Source organism: Phyllobates terribilis, unplaced genomic scaffold (genome assembly GCF_046119375.1).
Source record: "Phyllobates terribilis strain yellow unplaced genomic scaffold, ASM4611937v1 Scaffold_4__5_contigs__length_816908805, whole genome shotgun sequence".
Classification (NCBI taxonomy): domain Eukaryota; kingdom Metazoa; phylum Chordata; class Amphibia; order Anura; family Dendrobatidae; genus Phyllobates; species Phyllobates terribilis.
This window is the reverse complement of record NW_027362764.1, coordinates 266,357,197-266,382,083: the sequence shown is the minus strand read 5'-3', so window position 1 is coordinate 266,382,083 and position 24,887 is coordinate 266,357,197. Positions and strand designations below refer to the sequence as shown.

The 24,887-nt window shown below is 41.0% G+C and overlaps 1 protein-coding gene across 3 annotated transcripts in view; it reads left to right on the top strand.

Moving 5' to 3' along the window:
* Positions 1-24,887, top strand: part of ELMO1 (engulfment and cell motility 1) — a 525,215-nt gene that overhangs the window by 151,053 nt on the left and 349,275 nt on the right. For all 3 annotated transcript variants that reach the window (XM_073678246.1, XM_073678245.1, XM_073678247.1), the window contains one exon: positions 638-769. In XM_073678246.1, coding sequence (XP_073534347.1) covers positions 638-769 — 132 coding nt within the window. The remainder of the gene's footprint in view (positions 1-637; positions 770-24,887) is intronic.

Genomic DNA, 24,887 nt, shown 5'->3' with positions numbered 1-24,887 from the left:
ACCGTTATCAAGATAGTATAGAAATATATCTATACAAAGAGCATTTTACATGAAAGTGCAAGAAAGCTCATGAGTCCAAATGTATGCGGTCTCTGCCCACCCAACCTAACAGACAGCTGTAGCTTGTACTGAGCAATGTGAGATCTCAGCGGCGGCAAGGGAGGACGGACACTTGAGGAGCTATCAATCTAGATTAGTGGGCAAAGATTGAACTAATTTTTCCTAAAGGATTATACAACCATTTTGACATTGATTTTTAAAGTAAATACAGTATCATTATCTGGTCTAAAATATCTATTTAGTGAGTTTTGGAGAGTAAAGTCGAATTCTTAAAAAGGCATGCATGACGTGCCATTTCCTGTGGGATTTTTTATACTCTTAGTTTCTAAGCTTTCATAATTGTTATGATTTGATGAATGCATTCACACAATTTGATTATTTTCATCGTGTAGTAAATGTTACAATTGACATCACCGAGGCAGCTGAACTGTGTTTTGAGTTTTACAGTATGAATTGACACTGTTATGGCTTTAGGTAGACATGCTATTGATTACAAAAGATATTTTTTGACATTTTATGGCCTGTAGTGTAATGTACTTTTATGACATTGCTGTCATTTTCTGTGTTCATGATCCAGGCCCAGAGGGATATTATATTTGAGCTGCGTAGGATTGCATTTGACGTAGAACCAGATCAAAATACTCTTGGTGGCAGTATTGAAAAACGGAAATCTATGTACACCAGGGACTATAAAAAGCTTGGATTCACAGTGAGTATTTCAAACGAGCAATTTTCTTTTTCAATAATTTTTATTATTCCATTTCGTTTAACTTTGTCTTAGAATTTACATTGAAAATGTATTCAATTGATATTATTTCCTGAAGTATTGAGTATGGATTATAGTTTAGTTGTATATTTTTACATTTTTGGGGATAATTTTTTCCTGAAAAGCAAATGATGGCCCAAATTATAAAGCCTGTGGGATTTCGCTGAGTTTTCAGACTATAAAACGTACATTTCTAAAAGAAGCACCAAAGGTTTAGACAGCAAAAATAGGAAAAACGTATTTTATAGTAATTAAAACTTCATTGGCGGTGTAAACAAGTGAGGGGTCATTAGCACTAATTTTCATGCAGTAGGGTAGATTAGGGCGAAAATAAATCAATTGTTACTGTTTCTCTGTAGCATGTTTATTATACACACATAGCTTTATAGCACGCGCGTGTGTGTGTGTGTGTATGTATATACAGGTGCTTCTCACTACATTAGAATATCATCAAAAAGTTAATTTATTTCAGTTCTTCAATACAAAAAGTGAAGCTCGTATATTATATAGAGTCATTACAAACAGAGTGATCTATTTCAAGTGTTTATTCCTGTTAATGTTGATGATTATGGCTTACAGCCAATGAAAACACAAAAGTCATTATCTCAGTAAATTAGAATACTTTATAACAACAGCTTGAAAAATGTTTTTAAAATCCGAAATGTTGGCCTACTGAAATGTATGTTCTGTTAATGCACTCAATACTTGGTCGAGGCTCCTCTTGCATCAATGCAGTGTGGCATGGAGGTGATCAGCCTGTGGCACTGCTGAGGTGTTATGGAAGCCCAGGTTGCTTTGATAGCAGCCTTCAGCTCGTCTACATTGTTGTGTCTGGTGTCTCCCATCTTCCTCTTGACAATACCCCATAGATTCTCTATGGGGTTAAGGTCAGGCGAATTTGCTGGCCAATCAAGCACAGTGATACTGTTGTTTTTAAACCAGGCATTGGTACTTTTGGCAGTGTGGACAGGTGCCAAGTCCTGCTGGAGAATGAAATTTCCATCTCCAAAAAGCTTGTCGGCAGAGGGAAGCATGAAGTGCTCTAAAATTTCCTGGTAGACGGCTGCGCTGACTTTGGTCTTGATAAAACACAGTGGATGTACACCAGCAGATGACATGGCTCCCCAAACCATCACTGATTGTGGAAACTTCACACTAGACCTCAAGCAGCTTGGATTGTGTGTCCTCCACTCTTCCTCCAGACTCTGGGACCTTGATTTCCAAATGAAATGCAAAATTTACTTTACATTTACTTAGCGTCAATGACTGCCTTCTGGACATCTGTCAAGTCAGCAGTTTTCTCCATGATTGTGGAGCCTACTGAAACAGACTAAGGGACCTTTTTAAATGCTTAGAAAGCATTTGCAGGTGTTTTTTGTTAATTATTCCAATTTACTTAGATAATGACTTCTGTGTTTTTATTGGCTGTAAGCCATAATCCTCAACATTAACAGAAATAAACACTTGAAATAGATCACTCTGTTTGTAATGACTCTGTATAATATAAGAGTTTCACTTTTTGTATTGAAGAACTGAAATAAATAAACTTTTTGATGATATTCTAATTTAGTGAGATGCACCTGTATGTGTGTGTGTGTATGTATGTATGTATGTATGTGTATATATATATATATATATATATATATATATATATACATACACATACACACACACACACACACACACACACACACACACACACACACACACACACACACACACACACACACACACACACACACACACACACATATATATATATATATATATATATATATATATATATATATATATATATATATATATGTGTGTGTGTGTATATATATATATATATATATTATACTGTATACTCACTGTGGCTGTGGGGGGAGCTGTAGCGGCGGAAGAGCAGGGCACAGGAGGCTGTAGCCCGCTGCTGCATCCTACACTGTGCCCGCTGCTAAACAAAATGAATGTTCACTGCTCCCCACGCACACTGTACTTGCAGCGCGGCTCCTGGTATGTATGGCACCCTGCATCCCTCATTCTGGTATGTATGGCACCCTACATCCCTCATCCTGGTATGTATGCCACCCTTCATCCCTCATCCTGGTATGTATGGCCCCCCCTCATCCCTCTTTCTGGTATGCTTGGCACCCCCTGATCCCGTTCACGCTGCACACAAAAAAATAAACAATTATACGCACCTCCTCTCTGCACCACCGCTGCATCCTGCTCTGCTGCCGATAGGGATCTCACTGTGTGAGCCGCGCATGGCTTAACTGCCATGCGCCCTCACACTGTGAGATGCTGTGCCGGAATAGTCACTGCTCCCCATGCACACACTGTACCCGCAGCACGGCTCCTGCAGTGGCTCTGCGGTCTATGTGCCCGCTATTAGAGACCAGGTATATTCGCTACAACCCACTCCCATGGGAGTGGATTGTAGTGAATATTCATGGTCTTTAATAGCGGGCACACGTGACCGCCCACTGCAGCAGGAGCCGCGCTGCGGGTATAGTGTGCGCGCTGTTGAGAGTGAATGGTCACTGCTCCCCATCTCCACAGTCCCGACGTGGGGAGCAGTGACTATTCCGGCACAGCATCTCACAGTGCCATGCGCGGCTCACACAGTGAGATCCCTGTTGGCAGCAGAGCAGGGCACAGCGGTGGTGCAGAGAGGAGTTGAGTATAATTCTTTATTTTTTTTGTGCAGCGTGATGGGGATCAGTGGGGCCAAGCATACCAGGATCGAGGGGTGCAAAGCATACTAGGAAGAGGGATGAAGGGTGCAATATATACCAGGAAGAGGGATGAGGGGTGCCATACATACCAGGATGAGAAATGAAGGGGGACATACATACCAGGAAGAGGTATGAGGTGTGCTATACATACCAGGAAAAGGGATGAGGGGGGCCATACATACCAGGATGGGGATGAGGGGTGCCATGCATATCAGGATGGGGATGAGGGCCACGTATAACAGGAAGTTGGGGGCCATATATACCAGGATGGGGGATATTAACAGAATTGGGGGCATTACTCGTATAATAGTGTCAGCAGCAGACCCCCGCCCCCTTAACAGGGCATCATGACCACGTTTTTTGCTTACATTTTTTTTTTCTATTTTCCTCCTCTAAAACCTAGGTGCGTCTTCTAGTCCGAAAAATATGGTACATTTTGTCCTGCAAAATATAAGCCATTTTATAGCTCTATTGACAGAAAATTGTAACACATATAGCTCTCAGAATATTGCAACAAAAGAACATTTTTTTTTTCTTTTTCAGGGTATTTTACAAAAATAGTAAAAAAAGAAATAAAACTATATAAATCTGGTATCTCCATAATCGGGCTGACCCACAGAGTAAAGTCAACACTGATTGATAGCATGCCAAGGGTTGCAAGTGTGTGTATTTCTGCACATAGCACTCAGTCTTGACGCTGAAAATATTATTTCCATTTTTTCACTATTTGCATATCATTAACGTGTCTAACCATTCTGTGATTTCCAGAATTTCAAAAAGTTTCCTTCTTGATTTTGCAATTTCAATGTTGAGGAGTGTAGAATTGCATTACGGCCTATAGTTTCTATGTAGAACTTTGTAATTTAGTATATTTTAAATGCTGTAAAAAAATATTTTTAGGTGTAGATTTAAAAAAAGTAAAAAATAGAAATAGAAAAGGATGGAAATGTAGGGTATTGCGGTCACAGGAAAAACAGTAACAAGCAGTGTGATTTATGTGGCTGCCAGGGTCTGTAAGTCCAGTAATTTCTACATGCAGTCACAGTCTGGAAGGCTCTCCTCATGTGAAGCACTGTGAGACGTCCATGGAATAACAGCACTAGCCGTGTTTTATAGGACTGAGAGGCTTTTTTGTGCTTTTGTTCGACTTTTCACTTGTCCCTGAGATTCCAGTTGTGCATTCTTCCAGGCTCCACTCCATTTGACTTGTCACAGAAAAATGCCATTATAAGAAAATCAAAGCAAGGAAACGATTAACTGCCAACTGGTAGAAAGTGGCACCAGTCATTTTGGCTGAAGTCGAGGTGATTTGTTATTTGTCTGGTTTTAACAGATAAAGAATTTGTTCACAACATCATCACCATTTTCCAAAATCTTCAGAATATTTGAACCATTCCATTGTGTCATGAAAGATGACACATCAGAAATGGACACAGCGTATCCTTTCTTCCGTCTCACTCTTCTCCCATTTCTGAACAAAGTGGTTTTCACACCAATCATTGCAGTGAATGCCTACCCTTATAGGAGTTTTCCCACAAACAAAAGTTAATTTTATTCACTAGATTCTAGAATAAAAGAAGTTCCACAATTGGATGTCATTAAAACAAATGTTCCTGTGCTGAGATAATCTTATAAATGTTCCCATGCTGTGTACTGTGTAATGGCTGTGTCTGACCGTTCAGGAACATGGTCTGATCATACCACATCTCCTGGGCAGGGGAGGAAGGGAAAGAGAGTATACAGACATTACAACACGGGATCACAGCTGATTCTTTTTGGGAGGTTTAAGCAATGTTTTATTTCAAAGAAAGAATCAGCACAGAATCCTGTGCTCTCCTGTCTGTCTTCTCTTTTGCTTCTTCCCCTGGCCAGGAGCTGTGGTATGATCAGACCATGTTCCTGTACGGTCAGACACTGCCATTACACAGCAGGGGCACATTTAGAAGATTATCTCAGCACAGGGACATTTGTTTTAATGACCTCCAATTGTGGAACTTAATTTTATTCACTAGATCTTGGAATAAAAATAACTTTTGTTCGTGGGAAAACTCCTTTAAAATTGAACCCCATTTTTTTTTTAACTTAATAGAGAATATTGTGCTGGTTAATTTGTTGATATATCTTTGTTAACATTATTTTAATTTATGTTACACAAAATGCCAAATCCACTTCACAGATGCTCTGTGAAAACATAAAACTTGCTAAAAGTAACCAGAGATGCGTAGAAGTCTTCTGCATACTGTTTATATACACTGCTCAAAAAAATAAAGGGAACACTTAAACAACAGAATATAACTCCAAGTAAATCAAACTTCTGTGAAATCAAACTGTCCACTTAGGAAGCAACACTGATTGACAATCAATTTCACATGCTGTTGTGCAAATGGAATAGACAATAGATGGAACTTATTGGCAATTATCAAGACACCCTCAATAAAGGAGTGGTTCTGCAGGTGGGGACCACAGACCACATCTCAGTACCAATGCTTTCTGGCTGATGTTTTGGTCACTTTTTGAATGTTGGTTGTGCTTTCACACTCGTGGTAGCATGAGACGGACTCTACAACCCACAGAAGTTGCTCAAGTAGTGCAGATCATCCAGGATGGCACATCAGTGCGAGCTGTGGCCAGAAGGTTTGCTGTGTCTGTCAGCGTAGTGTCCAGAAGCTGGAGGCGCTACCAGGAGACAGGCCAGTACAACAGGAGACGTGGAGGGGGATGTAGGAGGGCAAAAACCCAGCAGCAGGACCGCTACCTCCGCCTTTGTGCAAGGAGGAACAGGAGGAGCATTGCCAGAGCCCTGCAAAATGACCTCCAGCAGGCCACAAATGTGCATGTGTCTGCACAAACGGTTAGAAACCGACTCCATGAGGGTGGTATGCGGGCCGGATGTTCACAGATGGGGGTTGTGCTCACAGCCCAACACCATGCAGGACGCTTGGCATTTGCCACAGAACACCAGGATTGGCTAAGTCGCCACTGGCGCCCTGTGCTCTTCACAGATGAAAGCATGTTCACACTGAGCACGTGACAGACGTGACAGAGTCTGGAGACGCCGTGGAGAGCGATCTGCTGCCTGCAACATCCTTCAGCATGACTGGTTTGGCAGTGGGTCAGTAGTGGTGTGGGGTGACATTTCTTTGAAGGGCCACACAGCCCTCCATGTGCTCGTCAGAGGTAGCCTGACTGCCATTAGGTACCGAGATGAGATCCTCAGACCCCTTGTGAGTCCATATGCTGGTGCTTTTGGCCCTGGGTTCCTCCTAATGCAGGACAATGCCAGACCTCATGTGGCTGGAGTGTGTCAGCAGTTCCTGCAAGATGAAGGCATTGAAGCTATGGACTGGCCCGCCTGTTCCCCAGACCTGAATCCGATTGAGCTCATCTGGGAAATCATGTCTTGCTCCATCCACCAACATCACGTTGCACCACAGACTGTCCAGGAGTTGGCGGATGCTTTAGTCCAGGTCTGGGAGGAGATCGCACAGGACACCATCCGCAGCCTCATCAGGAGCATGCCCAGGCATTGTAGGGAGGTCATACAGGCATGTGGAGGCCACACAATACTGAGCCTCATTTTGACTTGTCTTAAGGACATTACATCAAAGTTGGATCAGTCTGTAGTGTGTTTTTCCACTTTAATTTTGGGGGTGACTCCAAATCCAGGTCTCCATTGGTTAATAAATTTGATTTCCATTGATGATTTTTGTGTGATTTTGTTGTCAGCACATTCAACTTTGTACAGAACAAAGTATTCAATGAGAATATTTCATTCATTCAGATCTAGGATTTGTTATTTGAATGTTCCCTTTATTTTTTGAGCAGTCTATTTTGTGTGACACACTGCTCTGATTTAAGGGCATGAAAATTTAAAGTTTGAAAATTGCGAAATTTTCAAAATTTTGGGCAAATTTCCTTTTTTTTTCACAAATAAACGCAAGTGATATCGAAGAAATGTTACCACTATCATGAAGTACAATATGTCACGAAAAAACAATCTCAGAATCAGGGAGATCCGTTGAAGCGTTCCAGAGTAATTACCTCATAAAGTGACAGTGGTCAGAATTGTAAAAATTGGCATGGTCATTAACGTGCAAACCACCTTGGGGGGTAAAAGGGTTAAGCATTCCAGTCTCTGACAAAAGGTGATGTAGAGATGTTGGACTAGTATGCTGGAGAATAGAGCCTGGATTATATTCATCCCAGTAGGGGGTGTGGATAGGCATTGAAGTCTCCCACCATGATTACCGGGAAATCAGTGACAAAGGAAAGTACCATTTTTAAAACTTTTAAGAAGTATGTGGGGGAATATATATATAGCGACTATTATAATGTTGGTGTTATATATTTTACAGCGAATGCAAATAAATTTTCCTTCTGCAGCGATTTTGGTCACCTGGCTGATAAAAGGGGTACATTTATCTATTAATACACTAACTCCTCTAGCATGAGTGGAGTATACAGAGTGAAATTCTTTGCCCACCAATGCTCTATTCATCAAATGCAACCTGTTATTGGTCATGTGCGTTTCTGATTGGTATACTATTCCAGGCTTATTTTGATATATACAGGAAATACCACACACCTTTTTGCAGACTCTCCCAGACCTCTGACATTCCAGGCTAGAATTGAATCATGTATGCCATACATAAGCAAATATGAATGTAATACAGTATATTCAGGCGCTTCTCACTAAATTATAATATCATCAAAAAGTTAATTTATTTCAGTTCTTTAATACAAAAAGTGAAGCTCCTATACAGTGAGTACGGAAAGTATTCAGACCCCTTTAAATTTTTCACTCTTTGTTTCATTGCAGCCATTGGGTAAATTCTAAAAAGTTCATTTTTTTCTCATTAATGTACACTCTGCACTCCATCTTGACTGAAAAAAACCCAGAAATGTAGAAATTTTTGCAAATTTATTAAAAAAGAAAAACTGAAATATCACATGGTCATAAGTATTCAGACCCTTTGCTCAGACACTCACATTTAAGTCACATGCTGTCCATTTTCTTGAGATGGTTCTACTCCTTCATTGGAGTCCAGCTGTGTTTAATTAAACTGATAGAACTTGATATGGAAAGGCACACACCTGTCTATATAAGACCTCACAGCTCACAGTGCATGTCAGACCAAATGAGAATCATGAGCTCAAAGGAACTGCCCAAGGAGCTCAGAGACAGAATTGTGGCAAGGCACAGATCTGGCCAAGGTTACAAAAGAATTTCTGAATTACTCAAGTTTCCTAAGAGCACAGTGGCCTCCATAATCCTTAAATGGAAGAAGTTTGGGTCCACCAGAAGTCTTCCTAGACCTGGCCGTCCAGCCAAACTGAGCAGTCGTGGGAGTATGATGATCACCTCCATGCCACACCATATTGATGTAGTAATTGATGCAGAAGGAGCCCCAACCAAGTATTGAGTGCATTTACTGAACATACATTTCAGTAGGCCAACATTTCGGATTTTAAAATCATTTTTCAAGCTGTTGTTATAAAGTATTCTAATTTACTGAGATAATGAGTTTTGTATTTTCATTAGCTGTAAGCCATAATCATCAACATGAACAGAAATAAACACTTGAAAAAGATCACTTTGTTTGTAGTGACTCTATATAATATGAGTTTCACTTTTTGTATTGAAGAACTGAAATAAATGAACTTTTTGATGCTATTCTAATTTAGCGAGATGCACATGTATCTTATAATTTAAACGAGTTTGCCCTTTTTCTCCTCCAACCCTCCCAGCAATTTCCTCACGATATGCAGTTTTTCCGGTTATTGACCCCAATTTCAAATACCTAACGAGCATGATGCAACAACTAGCTAAACTGGAACCCCCCCAACCAGTGAAGGGTAGGGCTGTTAGCCTGTTATAGACAAGTGAACAAACTACAGTACCTTTTCCATTTTAAAGTAAATAATGCTAAATGAAACATTAAAAGTCTTACCGATAAACCTTCTCCTCCTTCAAAGGAGAAGTGTAATCATCAGTCCCGCACATGTTGTGTAGGCCCCTTGTCAAAAAGAGAAAGGAATATTGTCACCGGTGTCCTTTTGCTCAGGAACGCTCTCCGTCTCTGTTTGAGGAGTTATATAGACCTTTCGTGTCCAGCCAGGTCATGGCCTCCCTTTTGGAGTATCAAACATCTGTACTTTTCCCAGTGCTGCCACTCATGAGGCGTGCCGGATACATCATGGAGTATGGTACTTGTTTTGTTCGCAGTGTCCTTTTTAAGCTCTCCTCCTTTGTAGTTCTGCTAAGAAATCTGGGTATATGGATACATTAGAACTGTTTATGGACAAAGCTTGATGGTCCCTTGCTTTTTTCACAGAATCGTGTCCCTGTCCCTTAAGTGTAGCAGCTTCATGATAATAGGATGTGGCTGAGCAACCAGTGGTCCTGGACGAGTGGGCATGTTGTATAGCAAAGAAGGGGGATAGAGTGTCTTTGCCCAATTTTTTCAGCAGCTAGGCTTCAATATATACACCCAGGTCCTGATCTTCCACCTTCTCCAGTACCCCTACTATGCGTAGGTTATTTAATCTTAGCTTGTTTTCCAGATCGTCCGCTTTGTTAGGAAGCATATTTATATTTTGCTTATTTATTTTAAGATCATTTTGCGTGCATGGTACTTGGTCCTCCACAGCGCCCACTTTCCTCTCCACTTCCCTCATTCTTTATTAGATTTTTGCATATCATGCCTAATGCGGCTAATATCTTCCTTAAGTCCTCCAACTTGCATGCTAAGGATATCCAGAACAGAGCTGCAGCCATGATTTGCTGAGTATACTGTACATCTCTAAGGGTTGGTCCTTTCTCCTCTATGAGTACTTTGTTTGGGCCCATTGTTGTTTGTCCTGTCTGGGGCTCTGTCACGGCTTGTCTCAACTGCCACTTGGGGAGGGACACCATTAAGCTGTGTGAGGTCCACTCAATACTTTCCCCAGCCACCCTTCACTCTGGTTCCTTGTAGAGTGAATGTCCTTCTGAGGGTGCGAAGGAATCCTCCATCACCCTAGGAAATTGCTCCAGCTTAGCTGCATCTGTCTCTGTCACCCGTTCTCTGGCCAGCGTGCTGTGAGGAAGCAGCATTTTGGATGCCTCACTGTCGCGATCTCTCTCCTTCTGAGTCTTGCTATGGGTCATCTCTGGTTCCAAATTTCATAGGCAACTGCTCCCTCGGCTTCATGCCGCTTCCCAAAGAGCCGAAACCGATTTAGTGGGTAAGACATGGGTCGGATGAAGGTACTATACCAGGATACTGAGCGGGGGAGTAGCTCCATGCGTCTGCTCTACATGGCTGTCAGGACACGCCCCCTTGACGGTGAATACCTTTAACTTAATCCATACTAATCGTAGTGCAGGAAAGTAGCTGCTTAGTGCTAACATTTCACTTATCTCCCCTATTCCAAGGTGAAAATAGGGGTTGAAAGGCGGTCCTCATGATTGACTGTTTAGACTAGCGTCATGCTACTGGTCTGGGCTGTGTGCTCTCCGATGCTGCTAACAGAGGTAGATTTTCTTCTGCAGCATTAGAAGAGTCCAGTGACACTGAAGATGGCCAGATCCAGATGTCTACCCAGCTTAGGAGCAGCGCTTGCAAGTTATATAGCAAATAGCTTATCTGTGCCTTGCCCAAAAAACTAGCCACCTCTGAAACACTGCTGAGGTAGCTGGTAACCTAGGCAACAAGCTGTAAACAATATAATTAACAATCTCTCCATTCTTGAGAACGAATAGGATTTTTGGAGGCAAGTTGCAAAGTTTCTTGCTTTTACAAGCACTTCCAATTTTATTCATTCATAACAATGAGCCATCCACATTAAAATGATTTTAGACTGTAGCTTCCGTGTAACATATATAACCTTAACTAAGTTATTAAATACAGGGAAAAAGGAATGAAATGTTTTCTCTTCACAAAGTGATTTAAAAGGAGTTAGGAATGTAGAACACCAGGGGGCAGCAAACACACACTTTTTACTTACATTTGCATTTGCAAAAATATATGTTTAGTTAATAACTTGTTTTTATACCATATGCAGTTTAATAAAGATTTCACTGTTGTATTTGATGGTTGTCGTTCTATATGCTCCTAAAACGTAGATTGCTTTCCCATAGTTATATTTTCTTGTAATTTAATCACTAACATGAATCATTGTATGTGCTGTAGCTATACCTTTTGGTAAATTATTTTATTCAATAAAAAATAGTTTGCACGAAAGGGGGTATATTTTATTTTTTGGGTTACTATTTTCCCTAATGTTTTTTTGTCCCGTTAAATGCCTTTTAGTTTAGAAGTCTTCTAGTCTGTTAGTGTAAAATCTGCTATAATAGGTATTGAAAACCATTGACACCATGTGACTGTGACTGTGGGTGGGCCACTGATTGTGTGATCCTGTTTGTTAGGTTTCATTGTGGCTAAGGTATGAGTTACCTCTGATCCTGGCTGTTACCTGTTCATGCCAAAATAATGGTATAGGAATGATTTGCTTCTGGGCTTATAACATAATTAGTGCGCCTTGTCCGGGCTTTGTTTTTCTCCTCTTTGATTTCACGTCGTTCAGAAAATTAGTGTGATTTAAGGCTGTTTTTCTAATCATGATCAATTGAAAATCTGAAATACCTTAAACGCAAATTTCACTTTCTCACCTTAATTATTCACTGTGCTATTGATTTTGCCATTGGGAACCTGCGCTGGTCAGACTCTGTACGGTATGTCTCTGGGGTCCTGCCTAGCTGCTTAGCATTCTTCATGTGGTCTTAGAGGCCAGTAACTTAAGTAGTTATGTCAAGCTGTATAGATGAGCTTATAACTGCTCTAGTGAGTCTTGGCAGAACATGGGCTGGTTCAAGAAATATTGATTTCTGGGTGACATCCTAATGAATACTAAGGACCTTCATATTTCATTGATGACAAAACAATAACCGCTTTATCATAAACCAATATCATGTGATCGTTGTAAACTTCCCACTTTAGTTATGTACATCTGTACTGCATGCTATACACATAAAAAAAAAAGTTAGTACTCGCAGCCTTGAAATATTTTTATTAGACATTCAGCTCTTAAAATAATACACAGTATAATATGTAAGAAAGTTGCAAGACAAGTCATTCTTATGGCTGGAATGGAGCAGGCCACGGACAGATGTGATGGAAAAGCCTAAGTGCTCTTTCCAGAATAAAAAAAATAGTTAGCGTTGAAGAAAGATTACATAATGCCAAATACAGTCTGCAGCGGTGCTTGGAATAACGAATGCTGCAGACAGTGACCTCCGGAGCAGCGTGCGCTGCATCTGCGGCAGCAATGGAAGGTGAGCATGCCACAGTTACTTTTTTAGGTATGGATAGATTAAAAATAATTATTTTACTGTCAAACATTTCCTTTAATAGAACAGAAATGGCCTGCTTGGTCAGCCTCTCCCCCGCCCCCAATAAAATACTCATACCAACTAAAAGATCAGCATAAAATAGACCCACTGCTTCTAGGTTAGAGCCAACAATTAATGGCTACAATATGTATGTCCTGTATGAAGCGAATCTGTCATATGTCAGAAGTGGACCACTATTTTGAACGTTGCAATTTTAGGTTACTCACATTAACTATTAAAATTGGGCGTTAGTTATTGATCACTCCTCTTTCACATTAGACGTTCATGTTTCTGTAAGTTTTAGTTGTATGACTTTAACCCCCACCCATCCTGCAAGTTCCAGGTATTATTATTTTATATTGCATATCAATATATGACACTGACAAGTACTTGATAAAAAATTACATTTCAGTTAGAAGAGAATTTGTCAACGGATGTCATTGTCATGTAATCCTACATTTTCCCTTGCATTATTACTACTTGTATTGGTTGTTTAATGGGTGACAGGTCCAGTGGCATGCTCATCGGGGATGCTTTTATGATCACTTCAATTCCTTGTACAATAATAAGGTGTATTGCTATAATGAATCACATTTTGAGAGGTAAGGATGGAGCCCCTGTGGAAGCTAGTGTTGAAGAGTAGAAAAGGAGTAAACTGGAAAGACAATAGCGCAATAGGGTCTTATCCGAGTAAACAATTGTTACTTCGAAATGCATTCACAAAAACTGCATTTAATCTTCACTGGTATCTGACTCCATCTGTCAACAGTCGAGTCGGCGCAGGAATTACCTTATCTTTTGGACTATAAGACGCTCCGGACCATAAGACACACATAGATATTAGAGGAGGAAAATAGAAAAAAAAATTGAAGCAAAAAATGTGGTCATGATGCACTGTTATGGGGGTGGGTCTGCTGCTGACACTGTTACAGTTATATGAAAAAGTTTGGGCACCCCTATTAATCTTAAGCTTAATGTTTTATAAAAATTGGTGTTTTTGCAACTGCTATTTCAGTTTGATATATGTAATAACTGTTGGACACAGTAATATTTCTGCCTTGAAATGAGGTTTATTGTACTAACAGAAAATATGCAATCTGCATTCAAACAAAATTTGACAGGTGCATAAGTATGGGCACCCTTATCATTTTCTTGTTTTAAATACTCCTACCTACTTTTTACTGACGTACTAAAGCACTTTTTTTGGTTTTGTAACCTCATTGAGCTTTGAACTTCATAGCCAGGTGTATGCAATCATGAGAAAAGCTACTTAAAGTGGCCACTTGCAAGTTGTTCTCCTGTTTGAATCTCCTCTGAAGAGTGGCATCATGGGATTCTCAAAACAACTATCAAATGATCAGAAAACAAAGATTATTCAACATAGTTGTTCAGGGGAAGGATACAAAAAGCTGTCTCAGAGATTTAACATGTCAGTTTCCACTGTGAGGAACATAGTAAGGAAATGGAAGAACACAGGGACAGTTCTTGTTAAGGCCAGAAGTGGCAGGCCAAGAAAAACATCAGAAAGGCAGAGAAAAAGAATGGTGAGATCAGTCAAGGACAATCCTCAGACCACCTCCAGAGAGCTGCAGCATCAACTTGCTGCAGATGGTGTCACTGTGCATCGGTCAACTATACAACGCACATTGCACAAGGAGAAGCTGTATGGGAGAATGATGCGAAAGAAGCTGTTTCTGCAAGCACGCCACAAACAGAGTCGGCTGAGGTATGCAAAAGCACATTTGGAGAAGCCAATTTCTTTTTGGAAGAAGGTCCTGTGGACTGATGAAACCAAGATTGAGTTGTTTGGTCATACAAAAAGGCGTTATGCATGGCGGAAAAAAAACACAGCATTCCAAGAAAAACACTTGCTACCCACAGCAAAATTTGGTGGAGGTAACATCATTCTTTGGGGCTGTGTGGCCAATGCCGGCACCGGGAATCTTGTTAGAGTTGAGGGACGCATGGATTCCACTCAGTATCAGCAGATTCTTGACAATAATGTTCAAGAATCAGTGATAAAGTTGAAGTTACGCAGGGGATGGATCTTTCAGCAAGACAATGATCCAAAACACCGCTCCAAATCTACTCAGGCATTCATGCAGAGGAACAATTACAATGTTCTGGAATGGCCATCCCAGTCCCCAGACCTGAATATCATTGAACATCTGTGGGATCATTTGAAGAGGGCTGTCCATTCTCGGCGACCATCAAACTTAACTGAACTGGAATTGTTTTGTAAAGAGGAATGGTCAAAAATACCTTCATCCAAGATCCAGGAAATCATTAAAAGCTACAGGAAGTGACTAGAGGCTGTTATTTTTGCAAAAGGAGGATCTACTAAATATTAATGTCACTTTTCTGGTGAGGTGCCCATACTTATGCACCTGTCAAATTTTGTTTGAATGCAGATTGCACATTTTCTGTTAGTACAATAAACCTCATTTCAAGGCAGAAACATTACTGTGTCCAACAGTTATTACATATATCTAACTGAAATAGCTGTTGCAAAAACACCAATTTTTATTAAACATTAAGCTTAAGATTAATAGGGGTGCCCAAACTTTTTCATATAACTGTATATGGGTAATATCCCCCATCCTGGTATACAGTGCAGACCAAAAGTTTGGACACACCTTCTCATTTAAAGATTTTTCTGTATTTTCATGACTTTGAAAATTGTACATTCACACTGAAGGCATCAAAACTATGAATTAACACATGTGGAATTATATACTTAACAAAGAAGTGTGAAACAACTGAAAATATGTCTTATATTCTAGGTTCTTCAAAGTAGCCACCTTTTGCTTTGATGACTGCTTTGCACACTCTTGGCATTCTCTTGATGAGCTTCAAGAGGTAGTCACCGGAAATGGTTTTCACTTCACAGGTGTGCCCTGTCAGGTTTAATAAGTGGGATTTCTTGCCTTATAAATGGGGTTGGGACCATCAGTTGTGTTGTGCAGAAATCAGGTGGATGCAAAGCTGATAGTCCTACTGAATAGACTGTTAGCTGCTTTTTTCTTGCCATAATACAAATTCTAAGTAAAGAAAAACGAGTGTCCATCATTACTTTAAGAAATGAAGGTCAGTCAGTCTGAAAAATTGGGAAACTTTGAAAGTGTCCCCAAGTGCTGTTGCAAAAACAATCAAGCGCTACAAAGAAACTGGCTCACATGAGGACCGCCCCAGGAAAGGAAGACCAAGAGTCACCTCTGCTTCTGAGGATAAGTTTATCCGAGTCACCAGCCTCAGAAATCGCAGGTTAACAGCAGCTCAGATTAGAGACCAGGTCAATGCCACACAGAGTTCTAGCAGCAGACACATCTCTTTAACAACTGTTAAGAGGAGACTTTGCAGCAGGCCTTCATGGTAAAATAGCTGCTAGGAAACCACTACTAAGGACAGGCAACAAGCAGAAGAGACTTGTTTGGGCTAAAGAACACAAGGAATGGACATTAGACCAGTGGAAATCTGTGCTTTGGTCTGATGAGTCCAAATTTGAGATCTTTGGTTCCAACCACCATGCCTTTGTGTGACGCAGAAAAGGTGAATGGATGGACTCTACATGCCTGGTTCCCATCGTGAAGCATGGAGGAGGACGTGTGATGGTTTGGGGGTGCTTTGCTGGTGACACTGTTGGGGATTTATTCAAAATTGAAGGCATACTGAACCAGCATGGCTACCACAGCATCTTGCAGCGGCATGCTATTCCATCCGGTTTGGGTTTAGGTGGACAATCATTTATTTTTCAACAGGACAATGACCCCAAACACACCTCCAGGCTGTATAAGGGCTATTTGACCAAGAATGAGAGTGATGGGGTGCTAAGCCAGATGACCTGGCCTCCACAGTCACCAGACCTGAACCCAATCGAGATAGTTTGGGGTGAGCTGGACCACAGAGTGAAGGCAAAAGGGCCAACAAGTGCTAAGCATCTCTGGGAACTCCTTCAAGATTGTTGGAAGACCATTTCCATTGACTACCTCTTGAAGCTCATCAAGAGAATGCCCAGAGTGTACAAAGCAGTCATCAAAGCAAAGGGTGGCTACTTTGAAGAACCTAGAATATAAGACATATTTTCAGTTGTTTCACACTTTTTTGTTAAGTATATAATTCCACACGTGTTAATTCATAGTTTTGATGCCTTCAGTGTGAATGTACAATTTTCAAAGTCATGAAAATACAGAAAAATCTTTAAATGAGATGGTGTGTCAAAACTTTTGTTCTGTACTGTATATGTCCCCATCCTGCTATATATGGCCCCCAATCCAGGTATACATGGTCCCCATCTTAATCCTGGTGTGCATGGCCCCCTCATCCCCATCCCTGGTATACATGGCCCTCTTATCCCCCATCCTGGTTTACATGGCCTTCTCATCCCCATCCTGGTATGCATGGCCCCCTCATCCCCATTCTGGTATGCATGGCCCCCTCATCCCCATCCTGGTATGCATGGCCCCCTCATCTCTTTCCTCGTATGCATGTCCCCTTCATCACTTTCCTGGTATGCATGGCCCACCTCATCCCCATCCTGATACACATGGACCCCTCATCCCCATCCTGGTATGCATGGCCCCCTCATCCCTATCCTGATGTACATGGCCCCCATCCCCATCCTGATGTACATGGCCACCATCCCCATCCTGGTATACATGGCCTTCTCAGCCCCATGCTGGTATGCATGGCCCCCTCATCCCCATCCTGGTATGCATGGCCCCCAACACACTGCACACACAAAGAATAAACAATTCTGCTCACCTTCCTTCCCTCTGCTCCAGCGCTGCGTCCTATTCTGCTGCCAGCAGCTGATCTCACCGTGTGAGCCGCACATGACGTCACTGCCATGCGCTCTAATACGTTGAGGTCAGCTGCCGAAATATTACCTGTTCTCCATGCCGGGACTATGGGCGTGGAGAGCAGTGAATATTCATTTCCTTTAATAGCGGGCACAGTGTTAGCTGCAGCCACCGGCTCCTGCAGTGGCTGGGCGATCACGTTTGCCCGCTGTTAAAGAAAATGAATATTCACTGCTCCCCACACCCATGGGAGTGGGGAGCAGTGAATATTCGTTCTCTTTAATAGCGAGCACACGTGATCGCACTGCAGCTGCAGCTAACAATGTGTCCGCTATTAAGGAAAATGAATATTCACTACTCTCCACTCCCATGGGTATAGGGAGCAGTGAATATTCATTTTCTTTAACAACGGGCACAGTTTTAGCCGCAGCAGCCGGTTACTGCCTCTGTGACCCGGTCCACCGCTGCTGCCGCTCCCCCGCGCCACAGCCACAGCAGGTATATCCAGACTATAAGACGCGCAACCCCACCCCCACTTTCCTCCAAAATTTTGGAGGAAAAAAAGTGCATTTTATAGTCCAAAAAATATGATAACCCATTCGGTTCAACCTTTTGATGAAGGTGAAGTTGAGGCTTATTTAGATAGGCCCATAATTTAAGGGAGCAGCCTGTCTGAAAAGGCTGCAAACACTGGACAAATTAGCAAAACACTCGTTCTTCAAGTGCGATGCTTCTTAATATCATTTAAATGTCATGATTATCTGTAGTACATTGTGTAAACAAAATATGTGCTGCCGAGAGCATGATGTTTTATGGGCATAGAATAATCAAATTGCTGATTGTTCTGGGTCCATGGTATTGTGGTTGGCTTGTCTAAACAGACCATTAAAATATCTATATGCCAACCGGTTGGCGAACTTTTAATAGCCACGATCATGTGATCTAAAGCATTAGGAGAGACCATGTTGTGCGTGAGTAGCTTAGTGTACCTTTTGGTTATGGATATGCAGTTTCTGCCTCTGCCTTTGTATGATAAAAACTTTTAAGTAATTTTGGCTTACATAAACCTTTTTGCATCTTTCCATGTTTGTAGATTTAGCTGAATGGCGGTGTAAAGTTGGAATTCATAAAGCCCCTAACTGTACACAAGATGTAATGTTAAAGGGAGAGAAGAAGACAATGATTTTAAGCACCAGTCCCCCTTTTTTAAAGGGACTGTCAGCACAGAATAACTGTTCAAACCAAGTACAGGCGCTTGGTGCATCATGATGGGGCAAAACATTTAAGTGCACCTTCACACCTTCTTCTTTTGCCTCTATCGCCACCATCCCCTTCTTTGATTGACAGTTCGGGTTTCATAGAGACAGAGATCTATGGAAACCAAGTAGGTGGGAACGTGCGCTTAAATGTTTGGCTGTGATGCACCGAGCGCCTGTACTTGGTTTGAACAGTCATTCTGTGCTGACAGAGTCCCTTTAAGCATTATTCATATCATTTAAGAGAGAAGAATTATGTCCTGTGGAGAATCCTATGAACCCTATGAAGCTTCAGATTTTCAAATAGATCATAGGATTATGCTAACATGATTTCCTTTTATATTAGTGGAAATTGAATAATTTAAAATCTGTGACAGAGGCATTGAACTCTAGCAAACCGGATACACGTCATAAGACTTGCCCATCGGCGCCTCTATCACGTAATCACGGAGCACCGATGGACTGTCATGACAGCCGGTGGTCTGCAGAAGACCCCCAAGCTTGTCATTGCAGATCTCCAATGAATGACGGCTCGTGGCCTGCATTCATAGATGATGTTTTCTGTACAAGGTCTTGAAGGGGTTAAGAGTAAGTGTTCTTTCACAAAAATTGTAATATGCCAGAAATTTTGATTAATGGGGTCTGGATGCTGACATTCCTACTAATGGCTAAAACAAAGTTGTGGACACAAATAGCTGAGTGCTGCTCTCATTGCAGTGGCAGTCTTAAAGGGAACCTGTCATTCGATTCATGCTGTCCAAACTATTTGAAGCATGAATCAGAAACTTGCTACGCAATTGCAGCCAGATAAGTTTTACTCTGAACGCTACTGTGTCTCAGTGTAAACATACTTTGAAAAGTCAGCCAGGGACTATAGGGAAAAACCTGACTAGTCCCTCCAGTCCTTGGCCGGATACTCCTGCGCAAATACCCATAACTGGGAATTCTCTCACTATGTAAACATAAAGTTGGTAAATAGGAATGAATATTGGTCAAGTAGTGGGTCACAGTCAATCCATTTAAAGCTATAAATGGTCACCTCGCATTTCCCATGTTGAGAAGGCCTAACAGAAGCCTGCAGCACTGTGAAGAAGCAGGGTGCTGCTGGGAATTTTAGTTTTGGCAAATAATAATAGGCTTGCCTTCAGCTCTGTGAAGCTGGATGCACAGAGGGGCTGAAAGAAAAAAGATTTAAAAAAAAGACACAAAGGTACAAGAATGAAACTTTCTGTTAGGTTAGTAATGTATATTAATAATAGTCATGCAGATAATGTGCTTTGCTAAAAATGTTTTTGGGAATACGAATTTAACAGGAGATATATCTGTGTCCGCTAACCCTGTCTAGTCCTGTTTTGGCTGAAAATTTGTAAGAGATTATCTTCTGTGAATATTAGGGTACCATGACAAAAGCTGGGTTCCTTGCCAGTACTTTGGGTTCTGGAACAAAACAAAGAAAGAAAAGAAAACAAAAAACAACAAACCAACGCAGGTGTGAACATAGCGTTACAATGTCAAACTGGCTGATGAATTAAAAACAAAACCACATCTCTAAATATAATCAAGTTTTCGGAGTACTAGTGAATATGATTGGTCAAAGCCCTCAATAAACACATTTACAATCTCCTTAAGAGACCAAAACATTCCCTTTGATGTATTTTTAACTAAAACAAGACACTAGAAGTAAAGTATAATTTAATTGAATGCTTCCCAAAAAATATATGAATAGACATTGAGATAACCGCAATTATAGTAAAACGTTATTTGAATAAGTTTAAAGAGAGCCTGTTATGTCCCTAAACTCTATTAACCTGGAGATACAGGGTTAATCTGCAGGTAAATAACATTACAATGCTGCCCAACTACTTTCCTGAAAGTGCGGCTACTAGAAGAAAATAAACTTTATATCTCACAGGAGCTGCCGGCTTTCAGTCATAGAGGCATGTCGAAGGCGGCTCCATTCACCGCTCAGCACACAGTAAGAACGCCCCAGCACTTTGACAGCTGTCTCTGCAGAGCATCTGTGCAGAGTGAGCAGTCAATCAGTGTTGGGACGTGTATACAGCCGCCGCTGTGAGCGGTGATGGATGACGCTCTATGCACGTCTTAATGACTGAAATCCGGAAGCTTCCTGGAGGAATAAAGTTCATTTTCTCCCAGTAGCCGGGCTTTTATTAAGATGGCCGGACAGCGTTATAACGCTATTTACCTGCAGATTAAACCCTATATCTGCAGGTTTATAACATTTGAGGACATGACAGGTTCCCTTTAATCTTACTAGTGTCGGTGCTTTGGTAGTATTATATAAAGCTTTGTTACACCAATGTATGTAAAAAAAGGGAAGTTTAAAAGACTATTTGTTTGGATCATTTTGTTTAAAACATTTTTTTAAACTATTCACCTTCAGAAAAGATGGATATTATTTATCCTTTAGTGGTGGAAACATCGATATATTGTTTGGATCTTAGAGACATTCGCTCTAGTTTTGTCAAATAAATGATGACATTCATTTGTTCTTTAGTGCAGACTATGGACAGCTGTGGCTTGTGTGGCTCAGACCAGATGATTAATCCAGACGGATGATAAATTCTCATTTGAAGCAGTCACAGATCCATGCTGATTATACATCCAGGAGCTCTTAGGACAGATGTAATCAGATGCATGCATGACATAATGTAGGGACAGAATAATCTGTTCTTACAGAAACAAGAACATATTTCTTAATTTCATAGAATAATGTGCATTACACTTTATGAGGCCACTTGCTATTACTGTATTCTTTAAGGGTCTTTCACACATCCGCTATCGTTTGTGTGCTATCCATTTTTTAAATGGATAGTATACTGACATATTGGTGCATATTTATGAAAGTTAAAGTGTAACCATCATTTTCATTTCATAAATCTATAGTACACATGAAAATAAGAAACTTTGTAATATATCTTATCAGATAAATCTGCTTCTTTCTCTGTCCGGACTGATCATTCATTCTCAAAATTCTCAATTCCTGTGTGCAAATTGCCTATTCAGAGAGGAACAGAACTAGAACTCTAGTGCCACATATTGGAAGTAGCAAACCTAAAAGTCAATATCAACATTTTAGCGAGCCTTGCCACAAGATAGAGGCTTAGGTTAAGTGGCCACGTAGTGTTTTTGTAGCGTTTTTGCAGCATTTTTACGGCTGCGAAAACGCTTGTAAAACAGTCTGCCATGCAAAGCAATGTGAATTCGGATGTGCTGTGCACATCATGCGCTAATTTGCGCGCCGAATTCACATTGCGTTGCAAAACGCAGCATGACCATTTCTACGCTGCAGATTCGCGGCCATTGAGGAACATTGAAACGCAGCAAACCCGCAGGTATATGTGGATTTGCTGCGTTTCAATTAAATTCACTGGCCGCGAATTTGCAGCTTAATCGCGGTGCGTGTGGTACCCGGGATGAAGAGGAGACTACAACTCCTCTTCATCCCAGCTACCACGCTGTGAAAAAAAGAAATAAAAAAGTTAAAAATAAACAAAACCTGTATATTCACCTCTCCGTTGGCCTCCGGTCTGCTCCCGGCCACGTCCTCTCTCTTTGGCGTTGCGTGACCATCAGCTGACTAAATTACGTCACCGCAGGTCCTGACAGTACACTGTGGGACGCCGAGGAGAGAGGACGCGGCCGGGAGCAGACTGGAGGAGACCAGAGAGGTGAGTATACAGGTTTTTTTAACGTTTTAATTCTCTTTCTTTTACTATAGATGCTGCATTTAAAGCATCTAAGTTGGTCACACATTATAAATCCATGCCGGTTGTATGGATTTATATTGTGTGACCAACTTGTCAAGCACTTTTCCAAGTGATGCTCAAAATCGCTTGGAAAACTGCTTGAAAAAACGCATGCTTACACGCATGTAAAAACGCTGAAAAAACGCTTCTCTCTGGCTGAAAAAAACGCATGTAAATCTGCATGCGTTTTTTTCTGCCAGAGAGAGGCAAAAACGCTCTGCATCAAATCTGCTACGTGGGCACATAGTCTTAGTGCCCACGATGCAGAAATGAAGCAGAAATTTTCCTGAGCATTTCTGCATCTCCTTGGCAGAAAAACGCATGCGGTTTTTCCATGCGTATTTGACGCATTTTTGCTTGCGTATTTGCCATGAGCTTTTCCAGTGCATTGTATAGGCAAATATGCATGCAGAAACGTACAAGAATTGGTCATGTCCGTATTTTTTCTGCGAGTAAAATCTGCGCAGAAAAAATCCTGACCATGTGCACAGAACTTGCAGAAAGTCATAGGATGTCATGGGATAAGGTATGCAATGTGTTTCTGGAGCGTTTACGCGCTGAAAATACGCACCAAAAAATGCACAAAAACGCATAGTGGGCACACAGCCTTGGGATAAACGCCAAACCAGATGCTCAGTTTGCAGACACTGTGATTCAGGGTACTGTCCTTCATCAGTGCAAAGTTTGAGATCTGGTTTGGCTGGGTGAGAGGCGGCCAAAGGGTAACATTTCATTCTCCGCAAGAAGAAACATTACCCCTTGGACACCTCTTACTGAGATAGGAGTTACTACTGATAAGATTCTATGTAGGTGGAAGGGGGGGAAGGAGTCTTGCTGAAGTACAAGGTGACATGGTTCAACCTAATGTGAAACCGCCAAAAGTCACAAAAGTTAGATTTTTCAAAGGATTGATGTCACTTTTCTGGCCTAAAATCTTTGATGAATCAACCATACAGTGTTTTTCCCTCTGCATTTTTTTAGAATGCAGTTTTCCAAGACATAGGTCAAATTTATCAAACGCACTGCGGGCATGAGTTTTCATGAAATCATATTATCTTTTTTTAATACATTTTTATTATACTCACGTCACCTGATATGTTTCATTCAATAAGTGTTCAAGTTTATACAGCTTGGAGTTGAAAATATGATGATAATGATGATTAATGATATAGTCAAAATACTCGCCTTATATTTTGACCCAGAGGAAAGCATATTCAATGGTGTGAATAATGTATAGGCAGCTTGTGTTCCTCCCTTTTTACTGGAGAAAGTAATGTGCTGTAATTTTTCAGCGAAGTTTATTGTAATGCAGCTTCTATTATTTCTTGTGGTTATGCAGTTCTTTTTATTGTTTTAGACTGCCGGTGAATTCATTTAAAGAATTTCTGTTATTGTGAAGTGTAATTTCTTTCTGCTGTTATGAACAGCTGTTTTATAGAGAGAACATTTCCTTATTAAATGCAAGGGCATTTGTAAAGGCCCGTAGTAATCATGGCTGTGGGCAGGCGTGAGGGCAAGTGCTTTGACCATAAATTGAAGTATTCTACCTAGCACTTGTCCGCTATTCTGGAAATAATCATTTGTCACGCTTATGAGTATGAACTGCTGTTGACTCTTCTACAAACCGTATTGAATTCCATTTTTTGCATAGGCTGTTGCCAATGATGTGAGTTTAGCAAGTTTTAAGATGGGATGTAGAAGCAGTTCTTTATGAACTATGAATGTATTGGAATTTCTGAAAGAAAACAATGGTGGATCAAGAGCATTTTATCTAGCGTCCTTTTCTTCTGTCATTTTGCATACATCATTGACTGTACCCAAACCGTGCTTGCCTGGAGTCAGTGTGCTCTTGGTGATTGACAGTTCTGGCTGGCAGTATGGATGAGTTGCTGTCCTAAACTATGCACTCTCCCATACTGCGAGCTAAGGCAGGTTAGCCTCTGCATCATGGGAGTAGCATAGGGACAATCAATCTTACTAGATCCAGTGATCTGGCCAGCTTCAGAGCAGCATGTGCTTCTGGCCTAGGACACTATAACCTTTGCAACAAGCGGTATACTACAGAATTAAAATTCCCACAGTTCCTGAGAATGGAGAGGATTTTGACTAAGAGAAAAATTGCAAAGTTTCTTGCTTACTT